This window comes from Abramis brama (assembly GCF_963993115.1).
Source record: "Abramis brama genome assembly, chromosome: 3".
Lineage (NCBI taxonomy): Eukaryota > Metazoa > Chordata > Actinopteri > Cypriniformes > Leuciscidae > Abramis > Abramis brama.
Window position 1 is genome coordinate 51,793,255 of NC_139965.1, and position 20,689 is coordinate 51,813,943.

General features: G+C 35.5%; 1 protein-coding gene across 13 annotated transcripts in view; it reads right to left on the bottom strand.

The window, feature by feature from the left end:
- LOC311078545 (adhesion G protein-coupled receptor L3) overlaps window positions 1-20,689 on the bottom strand; it is a 311,310-nt gene that overhangs the window by 115,811 nt on the left and 174,810 nt on the right. For all 13 annotated transcript variants that reach the window (XM_084107416.1, XM_084107415.1, XM_084107412.1 and 10 more), the window contains 2 exons: window positions 14,309-14,323; window positions 4,187-4,987 (listed from right to left, as the gene is read on the bottom strand). In XM_084107416.1, the coding sequence (XP_083963542.1) occupies window positions 4,187-4,987; window positions 14,309-14,323 (816 nt within the window). The remainder of the gene's footprint in view (window positions 1-4,186; window positions 4,988-14,308; window positions 14,324-20,689) is intronic.

A 20,689-nucleotide genomic window follows, 5' to 3' on the forward strand; every position in this document is an offset into this window, starting at 1 on the left:
GATAGTTTTTTTCGTTTAATTAAAGTGTTGTTTTATGTCAGCTGAATGTCCGGAACGCTTTTCAGAGAAGATAAGGCAACTTATTTAGCACAATTCACACCCAGCCCAGCGGTAATTCAGGAAAAAAAAATCTTAGAATGCTCCACATGAAACTTTTGGTGTTCCGACCTTTTACCACAGTGTCGATTTATTTTGATTAATATGTGCGAGGGAGAGAGAGCAAGACAGCGCTTAGTTTGGAGACGGTGAAGTCTTGTTTACACTTTCGCCTGGCTCCGAAGAGAGAGAGTGTGCGCGCGCGCGACCGGCTCTCTCTCTCTCTGCTCGTTCTTTCAGTTAAACATGCGCCATCACAAGCGCAGCAGTTCATCTACATTACTCACCGATCAAATAAGACTTTGGCGGAACAAAAATTCACTTTGGCGGGCGCTAAAACAAGTTCAATGCAGGAAAATTCATGCGTGAATTTAGTTCATGACCATGCACTCGCACAAATGCGACCACATAAAATTTTAACTCGCACATTCTCAAAAAATGGTCGCAGTCTGGAACCCTGATGATGATCGTTCGTTTGTTATACATCACAAACTCACCTTTTCCGACAACGTTGAGTCGTCTCACCCGACAACCGCGACAATCTAGGGCTGCTCATGCAGGCTCAGCGCAGTCGCGTGCAGCGCTGCAGCGCTGCAGCCAAGTAAACAGAGTTTGCCCTTCCCCTACTGACTTTCACTTTCGGTGCCCGAATGGAAGTGAATGAGGCTTTGCAATTTTTTTTTTTTTATCTATGCCTACGTGAAATTTTGCATCCATTGTACTTTTTATTTATTTATTTTTTCCCCCCTCGGAAGGGCAACGTGAGTCGAGAAGGGCATATGGGCAGTTGCCCGGGCAACCTGAGCAACCCCCCTGTGCACGTCCCTGTGTGCTGATATTCAGAACAATACACTGTTGCTTGTATTTTGATTAATTATGTCACTAAGGCTAAAACCTTAAATATCTTATACCTAAAAACCTTATAAAGAAATGCATCTTATAATTCAGTTTCTGGAATATTTTTGCATTTGGGGAGCATCTATGCATACAGTATGTTCACTAGGTCTTGAAACAGTAATAGTGAACAGAAGCACATCAAAAGAGTCACCTTCAGATGAAGGTTTCAAGGTTAATCATGCCGCAGGTTTTGTGTGTTCAGAGGAGAGAGCGCGCACACACACACACACACACACACACACACACTGCTGTTCTCTCTGCATGTGTAATTGAGAATGTTCTGAGTGTCTGACTGCTTGTAAGAGCGTCTCATATCACACAATCATTTAATAAGATCAACACAAGCCTTCCACAGCGAAACACACACCACAGCCACACACACAACATAATTTATGCAAGGGTTCGAACGAATGCACTGCAAGCATGTCTGTGCCATTAAACTAAATGTGTTATTATTCAAAAGTAAACAGTTTCTAAACTTGGTCAGCAAGAATCTCTTCAAGCTATGAAAGCTTATTTCCACCATGGAATAAGGAATAAAAAATAAAAAAGATAATTGCAACTTTTGTACAATTATGTACAATATAAACTATATGCTGTCTAATATTATATATATATATAAAAATAAAAAAAACAAGTAGCACATGTACCGGTTTATAAAACAAGGAAGTGAAGACAATCTCTTTCTGAAAGCAGTCAGTAAAGAGCAGAAGCTTGAGTGATGACGGTTCATGACAGGCTGAGAGTGTAAATGTGATGTGGCCGCAACAGCTTCCTCACTGTCAAAAACACTTTCATTCAGCTGTGTCTGATATTTTGGCATACAGATAAAATGCAACAAGGACATAAAATTCAATGCATGCCCTCCAAACCTCTGCTGTCGTCAGGGAAACATAATTGTGACTTTGGACATGGATTTGTCTGTCACTGAAAATGAAGGCTTTCATTAAGAAAATAATCTTCTTGTTAGAGCTTAGTGGCTAAGAGAATATCACTACTACTATTTCTCACAATAAATGCTGTTCTTTTGAGATATATATATATATATATACACACATATATCTTACTGACCCCAAACTTCATTTAAAAACTTCATTTGATTTTACAAAACAGTAAAATATTTGTAAAATAAATCAATAAAAAATGTGGTGGCAATTATGATACTTTGCCTGAAAAAGAGGGTGACTGAGAAAAAAAAGGGTGGAATGCAATTAGAATACTTTGTAAACTATTTGACTTGTTTTCCTTTAGCGACGACCTAATGCATCTTCTGAATATTACTGTGCAGAAGTCAATGTGTTTCCCACAGTCTTAGTGAAGATGTTTATGAAAGTTTTCTTTCTTTAAAAAGCTTTTAATTAAATGGCGAAAGGAATCTCACACATTGAGTACCATTCGCTCTATAATTACCGCCAGCCCCGGCGACTACATTCTGACTTTCAGTAAGAAGCCACGAACTTCCCCTCCACTAACTTCACTAGATGCTTTCCAATTAAAGAGGACATTCCAAACTTTCTGGTCTAACCAATAACTCAAGTAAACACCATTGAAGCTCATTCTATCTGTGTGCCGCCCGCAGACACTAAACAACTAATTTAACTAAATCAAAGGCAATGTTTCCAACTGCAGCACTAAAATGTCATTAGTAACTGTGTTAGTTTAAAGAAGGAGGGGTGAATCTCATGAAAACGTCCTATATTTCACCCTAAAATTAAAAGAAATGAAGTATCATATTTTGCATAACGGAAATAAATACATTTTATTGTTTTGCATTGTGACATTATGCTACATTTAAACTGTATACAGTACATTCCCAAATATGTTGATTCTCATTAGGTTTTTGTTCCTATAATTTGTATAGTTAGGCTACATTTTAATTGAAATGCAATATAAATTAAAGCTGCAGTCCATAGTTTTTCCTCTTTGTCTTCATCTCTGTTCGAAATCTGCTATTGCAGTTATTCGCTGAATTATCAACTTTGCGTGGCTTGTGCCTCGGCACGGCACATCGCGGATAAATCCAATGTTTTGAGGAGAATGTGCGGCTGTCAGTCTACGCGCCGGTGTGGATCCTGTCATTCGGAATCACAGATTCTACTTTTTGGAAGTATGACCAACATAATAATTTTCACCGGAAAATGTCATCTGAACAAGTAAGTAACATCCACTTTTGTTCTGACCAACTAAGGGGAAAAAAGCATTGCAGTAAATTGCGCTGATTAAATCTAACGATCGCTTATCATATCACGTCTCAAATTGTTAATGTTAACAACATCAGCATTGCGTGACATCATTTAATGCCCTTCCGATATTATCCTTGTTTTCGCATAGGCTCGGTTGCAGTCTCTTTGTTTAAGTAGCCACTTCGAAGTCCGAAGTCTTTTGCATTTTACAATGGGTGAATCTCCAGTTGTCACATGGTGATTTTGAACACTGGCTGGTTATGTACTTGCTAAAAAAATTATTTTGGATCATTTTTAACCCAAAAAAGTTACGGAATGCAGCTTTAAGAAAGTAACAACAAATAATATTTTGTACTGAATAAATACTTTACAATTTACTTTATATCTACTCTAGAATTGAACAAATATGTAAGAATGTAATTCCTTCACATTATATAGTAATGAGAGTTTTTACATTTTTACATTATGGAAATGAAATGTCACAATGCAAACCAATCTTTGTCCTAAAAATAGGCTTAATTTCCTTTAAAGGAGTGCAGTATTTTTCTCCTGCTCTGGCACATTTCCTGTAGAAACAGGAAGTTGGGGCAGAACATATACATGTATGAAAGTGTTTTATTCCTTTATATATACATGGAAGGGTTTTATAACATTTTGTTAACATTAAAGCTGTGATGACCATGAATTTGTCAACTTCTAGGAGTACGTTATAGCAAGTTGAACATAATAATTGAACTACTGTACAAGCCACAACACGTAAACAACCCCAGACAGCAACAAAGTGCCGGCCCAGATCCGGCCCACATCTGGGCCGTGTGGTATCCATGTGTACCAGATGTGGGCCGGATCTCGGCCGACACCATGTTGCTGTCTGGGACATTGATTCCATAGGGTCTTTCTGGTTATTTTCTTTTAATTTTGCTGTGCAATAAAACATTTTTGCAATTCATTCCAAGAAAAAGTGTTTCAAAATAAATAACAAAAATTAATGCAAACGTTCCAGCTCTTACCTAGCCTGTTGTCCAGTACTCCAAAATCCAGGGAATATTTGACCACGTGGTAGTTATTCCACACATAAAGCAGATTATCTCTGGGATTATAATCCACGGCGGCGATGTACTGGTACGAGTTTGGGAAAAAGATGTCCAGATAGCCATCTTTGCTCAGCTCCGTGTTGTAGATGTAGTCGATTTTATTCCCAGTGGATTCGCTATCGTCGTCTTCGTAGACACTCTTGACCACGTACAAGATTCCACAGATCATGAAAGCGTTGGAAGCAGAGCGTTTGTCGTAGGCCGTATCCCATGTTCCCTCCACCCGAAGCGTGTACGGGTTCAGCTGGCTGATCACAATCCGTCCGTTGTTTTGTTCCGTGGCATAAATCACCCAAAGTCCGTTCTCGTCCACTGCCAAATCGATATCCGACTTACCGCCCCAACGGTATGGAGACGTATCGTGGTAGTTTGCGCTGGCAATGATGGCCTCACCGCTCTTGATGCGAGTGCGCAGATCGAACTTGACGATATTCCGCGTGCGCTCCTTGTTGAAGAACAGCGCGCCGTCGTAGACGACAAACCCGGTGCCGTCCACCCGATGGGGAAGTTTGTAGGTGGTCGTGGGTCGGCCTGCAACGAAGTCCTCTTTGCTGGAGTATTCGGTGAGGGTGTCTGTGCGATACGGCGTCCAGGGCATGTAATAGATCTTATCTGAGGCCTGAAGGGGGTCTTTACACCAAGCTCCCGACTGGTGGTCCGATTCAAACAGATGCTCGCTCTGATAAACGCCACGCAAGAGCCCTGGGCACAAGAAAACTACAAACAAACAGAGAGAGAAAGACAAGTGAGCATGGGTTTGAAAGCATCAAGCCTCTTCACTTCATGACCATTTTCATTTATCTGTATGTATAAGATGGATAACATCTCACTGCCGTGTACACAATGGCATGATAAGTTAGAAATGTGTTGTTAAGGAGACACATTTGGGCTGCTTTCAATGATCCATTACATTATATAAAAGGAACCCGATAAACAGATTATGCCAAGTTACGAAAATGACAATCCTTCACAGTTCTTAAACATAAACGCAGCTCTCATAAACCGCTGATACTCTCTTGTATTTCTGCTCGACTAGATTGTGCCATATCACTTTCACTAGACAATGACTGGTACTCTCACAATGTGACACATTACATCTGCTGCATATTGTATTATTGTATCTTATTCTAGCCAAGAAGCGTTCGTTTAGATATGATGTTGGATGACTGCCTGACTGATGTTAAAATAACAGTTATGGGTTATAGACTTTGAAGAGAGCAGTATCATATTTGTTGCTATGTGAATTTGAATTTGTAACATGATTAGTAACATGCTTTTTAGTTAAATTTAGATTCTGCTAATATATCCCAGGGGTTGATTTAGTAAAACAATAAAAATCACACTAAATCGGTCTTGTTATGATTTACCTTTAGTTACAAATGTCTTTTATGTAGATTGTATTGCTTTGCCCTTTATTTTTTGAATGCTAAACTATAAAAAAATATATATAAAAAAACACCATAAAGATACAATAAATGTGTCAATAAATGTGTGATTTATGATTTAAATACAATAAATGTGTGAATAAACAGAGAAAATATTCAATTTTAATATTTATTGGTTGGAGATAATTCCTAATTTATTCCCTAATAAAGCTTTTTCTTTTTTTCACCAAATTATGTAAGAAGGGTGAGAATATATTTTAAATATAAAGTATAACATATGAACTAAATTGTGTAAAATGAACCATTGCAATATGTAAAATGTTCTATGAGATGATAATGTATTATAATTATAATGAAATATATATAACAATTATTTTAAATTGTAATAATATCTCACAATATTTCTGGTTTTACTGTATTTCTGATCAAGTAAAGGGAGCCTTGGTGAGCAGATACGACTTATTTCTATATATAATGTAAACTTTAAGTAAGAAATTCAAGTAATGAATGAAAAGCTGCTGTATGAAGACTTGGAATACAGCCTCATATTGACGATATTTTGTTATATTTAATTGTATTTTATTTTTCTGTTATTTTTGAAGCTTGCTACCCTTAGTGACAATACACTGTAAAAAAAAAAAAAAAAAAAAGTGTTTGTGCTGCCTTAATACTTTAAGTCAAGTCAACTCAAATATCCAAGTTGTCACTTAGTACATATTTAAATTTGACCAAATTAGCGTTTTTGTAGTTTACACGACAACAGTAACGGTATCGTTTTCAAAAACGTACACTTTGAAACCTGTTTTCAGAAGTTTGCATTTTCAGGCCCCCAAAACACCATTGTCATGTAAATAAACGGCCAAAATGCATAAGACGTTTTCCGTTTTTAGTTAAAAACTGTGTCGTGTAAACGGCCACTTGCTCCTGGAGGTCCACTATCCCAGAGAGTTTAGCTCTAGATCTAATTAAACACACCTGAAGCAGCTAATCATGGTCATCAGGGTTACTAGAATCTTCCAGACAGGTGTGCTGGAGCAGGCTGGCTCTAAAACTCTCTCCCTCATGCAGCAGGATTGTGCACATGCAGAAAGATTGCATTTAAACTTGAAGTTGGCATTTCAAATTTTGATAAATAAGAGCGAGCTCATTAATGACAGCTGGTCAAAGGGGCCAGAGGCCACTGAGACATAATAATGAGCTTATTCTTATTACAATCTGAACGGATTCCATCCCGATGCTAAGATATTATCAATTTGTGTCATCTTGATTTATTGCGTCTGTGCGCACAAAACTAATAATAAGAGTATTTTCTTCCATTTGGGTCCGCTCTAACCAGCCATGCAGCATCAGAACAGAAAGATTGTGTTTCTTTCCAGGGCTTTAGCCCCGGAGAAATTGATTAAACCCAAGGCCTGACTGCGGCAATCCATACACTTAACCAGATTAGGTTAGAAATATATAAACTCATTCCAATTAATTTCCTGCGAGGGGTCAAATCTGTTGATACCAAAGACAGTGTAATCTACAGAGACAGCGGTAACTGAGCAGCAGGTTCGGGCCGTGTGCGTCTGTGATTGCATTACTAAATCTATGATATTTACGATAGCAGAAAAGCTCAGAACGGTCAATAAATTTAAGCTAAACTGCGCTCTGCCCACAGATGGAAGCTCTCGGCATGTGTGGGTGTTTCTATGGGCACTTTCATGTCCCAGGGGTTGATTTTTATGAAAACAATAAAAATGACTTGTTAAATGTTTTACCTTTAGTTTTCATTGTTTTACTTCAAATGCCTTTCATGCTGATTTTATTGCTTCACCATTACTTTCAAAGCTAAACTACGAAAATTCATCATGAAAAAAAAATGTGTGAGAAAAAAAAAGACATAGTAAAGTAAACCATTTCAATATTTATAGCATGAAGATAAAGATAAAGAAGATAAAGTTTATATAGTTACTTACATTTTTTTATACCAAATCATGCAAGACGAGTGAAAATTTATTTAAAATATACAAGATTTAAACAAAACAGAGAACCAGAGTAATATTTATTGAATGAAAATGATTTGTGAAGATAATTAATTTCTTGTAATAATTTATTCCTTAATAAAGCTTTCAAAGTTACTTCTTACTGTTTTATCAAACTGTTTTATCTGTTTTATCTCTTCTTTATTCAAGAAGAGTGAAAATATATTTAAAAATATACTAAATTGAGTCAAATAAACCTTTTCTTTTCAACATTTATGGTGTGAAAATTATTTGTGTGCAGATAAGTCATAATTAATAATTTTTAATTATTATTATTATTATTATTAATTATTATTATTATTAACATTAATTCCCAAAATAAAGCTAGATCTAAAGTAAGATCTTACCCTTTTTAAACCAAATTATGCAAGAAAAGTGCATATATTCTTAAGTACATTAAATAAACTAGTGAGTTTGGAAAAAGTTTTATTAAGAAATGTATTTCCCAAACGTCCAAAGGGCCAAAATTGGCCATAGTTGAAGAAACCTCATTTTGTTCCTTGTTATTGTGAAAAATAAACCTTCCTTTGCCTCTGCGATTGAGTCCATCAGCTCCACAAGGAAGTCTGAGCATCTCTGAGCGAGAAAATGATACAGCGCTGAACGCTTACACAGGTATTATAAAAGTTAATGAAGTGGGTCGTTCAGCTCTAGCGTCAGCCCCATTATAAGGCTGCTAAAACCTGTATCGTATCTGAAAACTACCACACATACAACACACACAAACCGTGCAGCACTGAAAAACACATACACAACTCTCTGATTGTCCATCTAGAGGATTACAGTGATATACAGTGAACGGCTATATCAGAAAACAAGTGCGCTAGTCTGTATCTTAAACCTGCATTTAAAGTGAAGCCCCACTGTTATCATTATCAACATCACATCACTCTATTGTTGCTGACCAGAGCACAGCTACACACAGATTTAAGTTTTTCTAGAAAGTGTTAAAGCGACAGACGCTGCTCCAGATGGGCTGCAGGAGCACGAGACCAAGGATTCTGAATGGGTGAAAAAAGGTGAAGAAAAGGTTGTCAAGGAATAGTTATATATTATATTAATTCCAAAAATAAACAGCCGTTTGAATTTACTCACTGAAAATAACATTTTAAAACCGCAGTGTCTTTTTTAATCAGTGGAACACTAAATGAGATATTTTTAACAGAATGTTTTTTTCTTTCCCCGTTGTAATTGTTTTTAGATTGATGTAAACAAAAAAAATTAAAAAATGACAGTGAGGTAAGATAAATAAAGGAATTTAAAATACATTCTCTGAAAACAAGTTTTAAAAGTTTGCTTTAGAAAGTTTACCTTGTTTTAATGATGTTTAGATACATTTGTCTGATTTTTTTTTATGATTTCTACTTATTAGTCTTTTAGGTCTGCCACTACTGCAAAAAAAAAAAAAAAAGGTATAAAATATATATTCATAAATATTTTTGTCATATTTTTCCAGCAAAATATTCCATATCAACTTTTCTTCCCCCAAGCCAAGTCAAGTATATTTGTATAGCGCTTTTCACAATACAGATTGTATCAAAGCAGCTTCACAGTATCAAATTAAAATAATACAACAAGGTTTGTTTCTAGTGGAATTTATTGATTGATAAAATTAAATTAAATATTCCCAAAATATCCCCAACTGAGCAAGCCAAATGCAACACTGCTTTTATTGTTTAGATTTATGAAAACGAGCTTTAGTATATTGTGAAAATGTGGTTAAATAAATGCATCTTTAAATTTATGTATCTATTTAAATTTGTACTTTTTCTAAACTAGTTTTATTTATTTTTTTTGCAGCTTTGGACTTGCCAGAAACAACAGAGATTGTTGAAACTGCATGGCATATTGAAGTAAACACTGACCCACCATCTAGTTGACTGCCTTTCTGGATGACTAGTCAACTAACAGCGAGTAGTCATACAAGCTCCAATTCACAGTGGCCTTATCAGTAAAGCTTAAAAATGACAAAGAATGACGGCTATACATGTCTTCTGAAGTCATACGACAGCTTTGAGTGACAAAAATTTAAGTCGGCAGTAACTGGTGAGACTCTTAAATATCAGTCTGTACTTATGCAAAGCTTCCGTTTGGCTTGTGTACAATAATGTGTATAATTTATATGGACCCCTTGTATGAAGTTTTGTTGTTTTTGGAGCTTAACAACCCTCAGTGCTTGCATTTTATGGGAAAGCACAATATGCATATTCTGCAGAATGTGTTTCATGGAAGAAAAGTCATTTGGGGAGTAAAAGAGGCTTTATTATTTGGTGAACTATTGCTTTTAATATGAATACAGGCAGAGTAGGCTAGAGGAAAACATCAGAAAGAGATGAGGAGGAAGAGAAGAAGGAGGTGTAGGACAAGAAGAACATACACCATCAACCGAGTTGCTCAGTGTTTTAATGCTCATCTCTGCTGCTCATCTCTCGTCTCCACGTCATGTCAATTTATCCTGAACCTCTGATCTGACCAGCTGCCCATTACAGTCCCTGATCTGATGAACTACACAGCATCGTTAGCCAACTATGGTCACAAGTCCTGTCGTTATCAACAGTTCAACGAGTTTCCCGAAACTTTATTAAGGAACTAGTTCCAACGAACATTCGCAAACACCATTGCAAAGTTGTGTTGGAAAGACAGCTCTCGACCTGTGGTTACAAGCATAGTTTCTTGTTTGCATGACATGTGGACTTAATAAATATTCATCTTGAGCAAAAAAAGCAAGCTGACATTCAGTATAATCTATTTATTTTATTTAGAATACATTATTTCATGTACTGTACGTCTTTTAGTTTGTCAAGAGATTTAAAGCGCCATTTTTGAACAGTGTGCATGTGCATACATGTTCTAGTACGTAAAAAAGAATCTAGGAATAAAGCAAAATATTTGAGAAAAAAAATGAGAATTAGTCCTCAGATGCCATGTCCGTAATTTATAGCAAAACAATCTGGCATTAATTCGGTTTCAAACGGATTAGTTAAAATAAGTTATTACTCCACCACCTGTGTGACATCACACTGTATATAATTATAGGATCAATAAGTTATGACAACATATGTTTTTTTGTTTTTTTTACTTTTTTATGTTGTACAAGATTCAACTCATTTATTAAAAGTCAGTTTAATGTCATTTAAGTTGAAATGACTTAAACATCCAAGTTGATTGTACTTAAAAATTAAAGACAGCAACTTGCGTCAATACGGTCTTGACTAGCTAGTTGATTTATTGAACGTTGCATCGTCCTACGGTAGTTAAGCAGTGAGTTACGTCGCTGTACGAGAAACGCACCCCTGGTTGATCGACCTCCAGTAGTGGATAATGTTTCTGACAGCAGTGGAAAACAAAATCAAAAGCTAAATCAAAATAATATGCAACTAATCACATAATCGTGCAGTTACGATAATAAATAGTCAAATAACAACTTTTAAAAGGGAGGAGAAAACACTTCTCATTTATTGTGGTGTCAATTTCAAATGTCTTTACTCCAAAAAAAATTATCAATTTAAAGGTACACTATGTAATTGTTCACCACTAGAGGTCGTTTATTCAAAACAAAGGCGTAGCTTGATGACGCCTTAATTTCGCAGAATCATGGGAGTTGTTGTCTTCACCTCTACAGCAGGTGTAGAATACGACAGGCAGAAATCATATTCATGGATGACCGGTACATTTTTAAAGATGTATTATAACGCTATGAAAGCCATTGGAGCGGAACGAGGCCGATGGAACGATTTCTAATGAGAAACAAGCACAACACTCAGCTCGAGAGCAGTGGAGCTTTTATTATGCTGTAGACGCCGCTTCCGCTTCTTCCGGTCATGTGTATGTGGGGTAACGCAGCGCTGTTTTATCATATTATATACATTTGAGTGTGATGAAAGTTGTTATAATGCTACTCTGTGCGTTCACTCGGCGGCTGCTATTTGAGACACTTGTTACACACTGCAGTGAGCTAGATCGATAATAGGCATGGTAAATATGGTACTCGCGGTAAATCAAGAAAACGAGATTTAAACAAAAAGACTTACTGTGTTGAGCTGTATAACAACAATTAGTTTTATGTCGATGAATGTATCAAAACAGTTGCTCACCTGTCTAATACACAATATATTAAAGCGTCTTTGGTGTTTCCAAATCGAGAGTAACATCGTATGATGTCATTGATAGGCGACGCACGGACACGGTCCGTGTCCTGGTTAAAACTGCTTATTTCTCTGGATTTAAACATTCGTAGAAACATTTGGGATAATGTAAGTACACAAATCAACAAATTATAGAACATTGTTCTAGTGGTTTTTGGATATTTTGAACTAAAAATCTTACATAGTGTGCATTTAATGTGAATGATATACCAATTTCTTTCTTTTTTTAAAGTGTGTGTGTATGTGTGGTTGTGTGTGTAAATAAAACTATTTTGGTTCATATTCGTCTGCCACTTGGTAGAAGCTGGTCCAATTAGACAGATGCCAACATGGATGGGATGTGTGATGTGCTACAAAAATAATCATGACCCAGTGTGTTGTGTGTGATGATTCAACGGCTGCTGACAACACGAAACGATCAAAATTCAAGAGGCCGTTGGAAACCAAAATGGTCACATTTCCTATTCAGCCTGCCAAGTTAATGTTTTGGAATACTTCATGTGCAGTTCATGGTGATATTAATACGTTTGTTTTTAAGGGCTTTTTTTTTTTTTTTTAAGTTTTGGCACTTGATTTTTGAGTCCTGAAGCAGAACCAGTTGTGAAACACTGAATCAGACCAAATGCAAAACTGCCAGAGATCTACACATCTGGAAATTTGTAACTCTGTGTTAGTGTGTGTGTGTGTGTGTGTGTGTGTGTGTGTGTGTGTGTGTGTGTGAGAGAGAGAGAGAGAGAGAGAGAGAGAGAGAGAGAGAGAGTTATAGCAGTTCTTATGTTCTGTTTCTCATCTGATGGTGTCACCCTGAAGGTTAGCAGCACTATCATCATAATGATGTCATTTAAAATGCTGTCAGCTCATTGGCTGGGTTATTGATTGGGCTTCACTGGATGTTTTAAATGGGAATTAGATTATGAATATCATTACTGTTAAAGTGCTAACGGGGGTTTGCGAGCACTTAGCCGATACACTGATGCTATAAGATCTAATTACCTGGCAGATGAAAAAGGATTCATAATATGTATAGGCCTGAACAGACAAACTCAACGTACGCGTGAAGCGCATTTAAATGCCGAGGCAAATTCAACAACAAATACTGCCGTATTTGAAGTTAAATTATACAAGTTTTGTCATAAATTCAGGATTAAACTAATAAATATTAATTCAATGTTTTTTTAGACATTCTCTGTCTTGCATTATTGCATAATCAGCAAACCTGCATATCAGTGAGTGTGCTTTGATGCGCAATCTTAATGTGATTATGATTAAGGTTTACAAAATGGACATAAAGGTTGCAAGTTGTTTAAACAAAAATGTATTGATTGTTCTCTGCTTGTAAACAAAATGTTCATTTCAAACAACATTTTTTTTTCTTGTGTTTTCTCTTTTTTACCAGATAGGACTTTTTTAAAAAAAATCTTTATCAGTATTTCTGAGTATAAACATCAGTCTTTTGTTGAGCTTGACACCTCACTAATAAGAATTTACTAATAATTTAATAACTAATTTACTACATTTTCAATAGTGTGACAGTAACGCAGCACTTTTCAAAAAATTGAAGCTTTCCCAGTAATAATACTGTTTTCAATGGATATTGCACATTATCGCGATCTGAAGCAATAATGAAACCTCTCTCTCAAGTCACACTGAGAAGTCTGATTTATTTTAATGAGTTCCCTTGGACTGTTCATTTAAATTGCTTTTAAATGGTTTCAAAAACGAGTCATCTCAGTTTCCCAAGAGGTCCCTTCAAAACATTTTATGATTTTTCTTTTAGCTAAATAAATATTTAATGAAATAAACATGCTGATCATTTCTAATTTCTATTCAGTTATGTAAATTAGGGTGTTTGTTTGTTTGTTTTATTACTATTTACTATCATTGCAAGTGTTAGCTCATCTGCATGTGTTTGCAAGTTTGATGCTGTCTGCCTAATTGAGTTTTTGCGTGCCTGATAAATGCAGCTTTGAATTTTTTGAATTATTTTATTGTATATAGATATAATGCTAGTGCAAACAATCAAAAAAGAATAATAAAATAAAACAATAAAAAAAAAAACCTCTCCTTTAAAAACACAAACATTCATTCATGGCATCACGTTGCACTCATATTCATCCAATAAAATGCTTTGTGAAATATAAATGTCACATGATGACACAAGGTTTTTTTCTACATTTTCAGCAGCACCAGAAGAAGAGCATTATAACACACATGAACTGAAATGAGGGTGAACACTATGAGAAAACATGAGCCCACCACAACACCATCTCCGCCACATACATAACATTTCCTCCAATAACATATAATATTACCAAACACACAGTGTGTTTGACTTTTAAATATCACTGTAACATAGAGCCAGTGTCAAAAATAATCTCTCTAGTAATGAATAAATGTATGATGGTTTACTTGAGAAAATGTTAAACATGTTGCGAGGGAACCAACATACAGATGCTATACGGGGTGAAAGAAACACGTCTTTACCTTTCTGTTCCACCTCTATTTTTAGGCATGGAGGAGAAAAAACAGAGACAAAGAGAGAATATCAGAGCAATAAAATAATGCTTGGACTTTTTCTTCTTTTCCAGAACAACCTGAGAATAAAAGAAACCATAAGCATCTGTTCTTGTGTTACACTGAAGTCGGGTGCAAACTGTGTGATTTTTGCTTGTCCTTTATGATTGTTGCTTGTCAAATTGTGTGACATCAGACTGTCAGACTCTATGATACACATCTTTGTCATGATTGACAGTGTCAGACTCAAGCAAGATTCCCAAAATTTGTCTCAGAATTCATTATGTTGTGCACCCGACTAAACACAAGAAATAAAACATATTTGCGTACCAGCAAACCATTCAGCAGAGTCCTGTGGAGAAACAGAAAAACTCGAATTATAGTGTGTGTGTGTGTGTGTGTGTCTAAGGAAGGAGTACTGTAAATGAATAAAACAGTGAGTTATGAAAGAGAATTCAGCATTGAAATCAAACAGTGAGACATGCTGACATGTCACATCATTAATCACATAAATCTGTTTATGAAACAACATTCATACAGTAATTTGTTAAAGTGTATGTGAGGTTTACTTAACTAAAGTTTAAGGACAAACAATAGCTTAGAAGTAAAAGAAATCTCACAAAACCTCTGTTTCTATTTCAAATAAAAGCTTATCATTTAAACCTTCTGTTCATCAAAGAATCCTGAATGCATCAGTATCAGTTTCCACACAGCGAAGCAGCACACCTGTTTTCAACATTAATAATAATAAGAAATGTTTGTTGAGCAGCAATTAGGGTGATATTAGGATGATTTCTGAAGGATCATGTGAAAATTCAGTATGCATCACAGGGAAAAAAATACATTTTGCAATATATTCAAATATAAAACAGTTATTTTAAATTGTAATTATACAAAATACAGTTAATATACAAATAACATTATATCATAAAAAATAAAAATAAAAAAATCAATCAGTATGTATTGGTTTACGAGGACACAGGAAGGACAGAGGAGGACAGGGGAAGGACAACCACTTTAACATTGTAATCACACATGCCAGATCACGCACACACACACACACACACACACACAATGGCTAAGCGTGTGTTTATGTGCAAGTATGCATGATCTGTTCTATAATCATTTATTTTGATAAAACAGGATTAACCAGATTACCACCCAAATAGTAAAAAAAAAAAAAAAAAGCCAGCTAGAGAGAACTCTTTTATAAATCCTTATGAGCTGCCTTGTTGTCCACATTGGTAGACACCTTTTAATGGTTTCCATAAGAACCCTAGCATTCTTGACTCAATTTTAATGGAAATGATTGCATAATAGTTTCATGTTTAATGGGTTATTTGTTTTTGTTTTTCTGTTTAACAAGCTGTTTAATTCAGAAAATTTATTTTAAAGTCCCCCTGTGGTGAAAATCAAGTTTTTAATGTTGTTTATATGTCTATGTGGTGTTTTTAATATGATTTAAGACAAACCATGTGCAAATTCATAAATCAACACGATTGCTGAGTATTTTCTCCTTAAAACTGCAGTGAAAGAAAAACGGTTTGAAATCGCCAGAATTCCTTCCGTCACAAACAACCTTGTAACCAATCACGTCACGTGGGGGGCGGGCTTTAGCATATCATTGACTATGACCGCTCTGAAGCAGTGGAGTCTCAAGAGAAGCCAGGTTATCCTGGTATATTTTTCTGTTGATATGAAAAATTGGGTACTTTTAGCAATATAGCGGGTTAATTATGTATGTAAGCATTTCTAAGGATGCTGATGTTTAAATGGTAGACCGAGATGGCGAACGGGAACATAGTTTGTGTAACATTAGCAACACACTATTAGCTGTTTGATAACGTAGTCAAGCAAAAGGCTAATCATATATATATCCATAGATCCGCGTATACCTCAATGAAGCAAGGGTGTTAATCTGAATTAATCTGAAAGAAAAAAAAAACATTTAAATATGTCATTCTGGTGATTTAAGGGATACAATTATTGACTACAGGGGGGACTTTAAATAAAAAAATGAAATAAAACAAATTTAGTTAATTAAAACTAAGTCCATTAAATGATCCCATGGTGGAACCCCTAAAAGAGGGGTATCCAAAATTGGTCCTGGAGTAAGATCTTGATCAGCTGATTCAGGTGTGTTTAGTTGGGGTTGGAGCTGAACTCTGCAGGACAGTGGCCCTCAAGGAACTGAGTTTTGCACCCCTGTTCTATATAGACGCTTTATATGATGAACAGATTGAATTTAGGCTTTTATTCACATTTAAACTTTCAGCGAAAATAAACAGAAGCTCAACCGAACCTGCTTGACGCACTAGAACAAACCTCATTGGTTCTTGCTGAAGCTCAAACGTGCTGCGTAACACACTAGAAAAAACCTAATTGGTTCTCACACGTCAAGCGAACATGTTTGATGTGTGAGTTGATGAATATTTATATGTGAATAAAAGCCTAAATTAAATCTGTTCATCATATAAAGCGATCAAGTCTCTTCAGAAAATTCTGATTAAACCCCTCAATTCATATGGATTAGCTTTACCATCTCTTTATGAACTTTTTAAAGCATCAAAGTGTCAGTTGCGTAGCTGTCAATGGAGGGACAGAAAGCTCTCAGATTTCATAAAAAATATCTTCATTTATGTTTCTGAAGATGAACAAAAGTCATATGGGTTTGGAACGACACAAGGGTGAGTAAATGATGACAGAAACTTCATATTTGGGTGAACCAAAATGGTAAGTGGGTAAGTAAATTGATTCACAATCTAATTAAAAATTATAGAACAAACACGGATAAATGTAACCATTTAAAAAAAAAAAAAAAAAGATGTTTTATTATTGCTTTGTACTAAATAATGTTAACTTAACTGACTGCTTAATTTTCCACTAGACAGGCACCTTACCAGATTGTGGAACTGAGCTTCTATTTCTGATTCATTCATAAATGTGCTCATGTTGGCATGAGGCAATGTGGGCGGAGCTTATTGACATAAGGTGTCAGAAGAGCCCTAAAATCAAGGTCACCATAGCGAGGACCAGCAAGTTGCCATGGACACCACTCTGCTGCCATGGGTACCAGCTGGGTTTCATTGTCCAAGAGAAATCATGTAATTGTGAGACAAGGTCATTTCTCTAACACGCACACACACACACACACACACACACACACACACACCTCAAGCCAGAGGGTAGCAAAGTGATTAGAGATTCAAAGACTGCAAGGAGATGTGTGTCTGTAGCACAACAGTTCAAAATCACACTACACAAATTCAACATGAAAAGGAACGTGAGACGAGGCCCCGCCCACAAGCTGTGATGTCATACACAAGCCTATTGCACCTTTAAGTGTGAACTGAAAGTAATGTTCTTGGAAACTTAATTGCATGTTAATTGCAATAACATGAACATGTATTATAGTTAAATTTTTTATTAAATGTATATTTAAATGTATCTTTAGTGTAATTTCATAATTGCACTGTTGTACCTGCAGTTCAGTGGTAATCACACTAAAATATGTCTATTTAAATTTGAAAAAAGGTTGGAATTTAAAATATATTAACTTTAAAGATAATATCGCATGAAATATAAAATTAGAATGGGGTACTTAAAATTATAATCAAATTGTACTGTCGAGCTTATTAATAAGCATTTATAGTAAACTAAAAGACTAATATTTTTGTACATTTAAAATCTATTATGATAATATATAAAATTATAAAAAATATAATCAAGTACTTGATGTGCTTTAGCATGTTAGTCAACACATCAAAAAAAGTGTACTTCACTAAAATATGACGAAAGATTATTAGTTAAGAAACTGTTAAATACTCTCTTTAAATGGCCTTTTATTTCATTAATATTATTATCTGCAAGTATTTTTATTTATTTTACTTTTACTTTTAAAAGTGTACATTCAGTAAAGTTATGTGCACTAGTTTTTCAAAAGGGACGAGACTGACAGTGAAGTTATTTTAGGTAATACTATTTTATTTAGCACATTCTGGGCTGAAATATTCTCGGCTCGCGAGTGACGCTCCTACTGTCATCCTTTCCCACCACCTGTCGTAGAAACTTTTCATCATCCGATCAATTCCAGATGGATCCATCTCATATTTTATCTTTGAATATGCTGCTTCCCTCTGAAATTTATCACATTACGTAATTAAAATCTGAATGGCATTTCACACTGACTTTAAGTCTGTGCTAAACGGCTGATTAGAAACGTGTTTTGTCTCCTGATTTCAGTTAAATGCTTCATTAAGAGCAAGAAAACAGGTGTATTAAGAGCCATTTTCAAGTTGTCAGATAAAGTCCAAACTAGCAACAGCCTTAAAGTCGGATTAAACCGTTTGCTATTTGACCTCTAAGGTGACGTGGCAAGTGTTGTTGTGGCCTGTCTATCCAGTGAATTATGAATGAATCAAAATGTGTGTGTAGCTGATAAGAGTAAACATATTAGAGCATGTCAGCACAGATGATTTAGCAACTACAGGCTACAGGTTTTTCACTGGCTGAGCTGAGCACACACACACACACACACACACACACACACACACATGTCAGAGTGAATCCAGCACATTTCCTCAAGTGTCCAGGTGTCTTCCATCACTACAGGCAACTACATCACTTGAACCATGTCAATGCATCAATCACCAAGGCAACCGTGTTACAACTAGCATGTCAATACATGACAATCATTTTGACTCGCAGAGAGAGAGCGAGAGAGAGAGAGAGACAGAGTGGGGTCATGACAGCTGTCAACAGCATGTCCGGGAAAAGAAATACAGTCAAATCAAAGAAATAAGTTTTTATACCTAAAAACTTAGTTATATATTATAGTTATATAATAACTATATAAGTTATTAGTCAATAAAGCCTTTTTATTTTTATCTACTACTACTACTATTTGCATGCAGACATTGTCCTCATGACAATTAAGCAAATATCTCATCAAGTAAAAATGTATTTATTTATTACATATTATTATTAATAATAATTACTAATGGTTACTAATTATTATCATTATTATTTATTTATATATCATTATTATATATTTAATAATGATGATAATAATAATATTGTTATTATTGTTATTATTATTATTATTATTATAGCTATTATTATTATTAATTTAAAGGGATATTTCACCCACCTCTAGAGTTGTTTCAAATATGTATGAATTTCTTTCTTCTGCTGAACAAAAAATAAGATATTTTGAGGAATTGACGGGCCCCATTGTACGGAGCCCCTAAGGGGACATGGGGGTGGAAAAAATATGAGATGGGAGGAAAAATAATAACTCAATGGTTTTGCGTTCACTCGCAAATGTTTAGTGTTCCCCTGAGAAACTTTGCATTCCCTCGCAAACACGTTTCCATTTGCTCGCAAAACCTTTGTGTTCTTTGCGAGTGAACGCAACGTTTCTCGGGGGAACCAGAACATTTGTGAGAAAGCAAAAAATGATTCCTCCCATCTATTTTTTTCTTTTCTTCACCATGTCCTTTTAGGGGCTTCATACCATTGACTTCCAGTATGAAAAAAAAATATATACTATGGAAGTCAATGAGGCCCTTCAAAATCGTCTTTTGTTTTCAGCAGAAGAAAGAAATTCATACAGGTTTGGAACAACTTGAGGGTGAGCAAATGAAGAGAATTTCAATTTTTGGGTGAACTATCCCTTTAAATTGTAAAGCCTTTATTTACAGTATGCTGATTTACAGTAAATAAAAATGCATTTTTGCACTTTAATTGTAATACATTAAGGATGACTGAAAAAAAAGAACAAACTCGTAAGCATTTGAACACATTATGTTATGTAGGGGTCTTTTTCATTCTTCTGTTCCTGAATTTTCATTCCTGAAGCTCAATGGAAAAACATGATGCTAGCGACACCAAGGTCAAGCTTTGTTTCCACAAACACAAACTGAAAATAGACCTTGAATAACGGTATACATCGCTTCAGATAAAGTGTAAGCCTAATGCAAAATGCCATTTATTTTTTATTTTGTGCTGAAATGTCACTCAGACATTTGGTCAGATTCACCCATCTCAGACACAGGAGACCCTGACAGCACTTAAAAATCTAAAAATGAATGGATGTTGTGATGGTGGTGATTGTGCTTGATTGCTGTAGTGTGTCTGGAGGGTTTGTGAGTGTGAGAGTTAAAGGGAAATTAAGTGCTTTGGGACTGTGATTTCCACCGAACTGCAGGATCAACAATTAACGCTTGACACCAGCTCTTTACAAAGTCAAACACACAAACACGGACTATGGAGAACGACTACAATGACAAATGCAAATGCTAATATTGTTGCATCTTATTGGCAGGAACTTCCTGTTGGAACCGTTTGCAA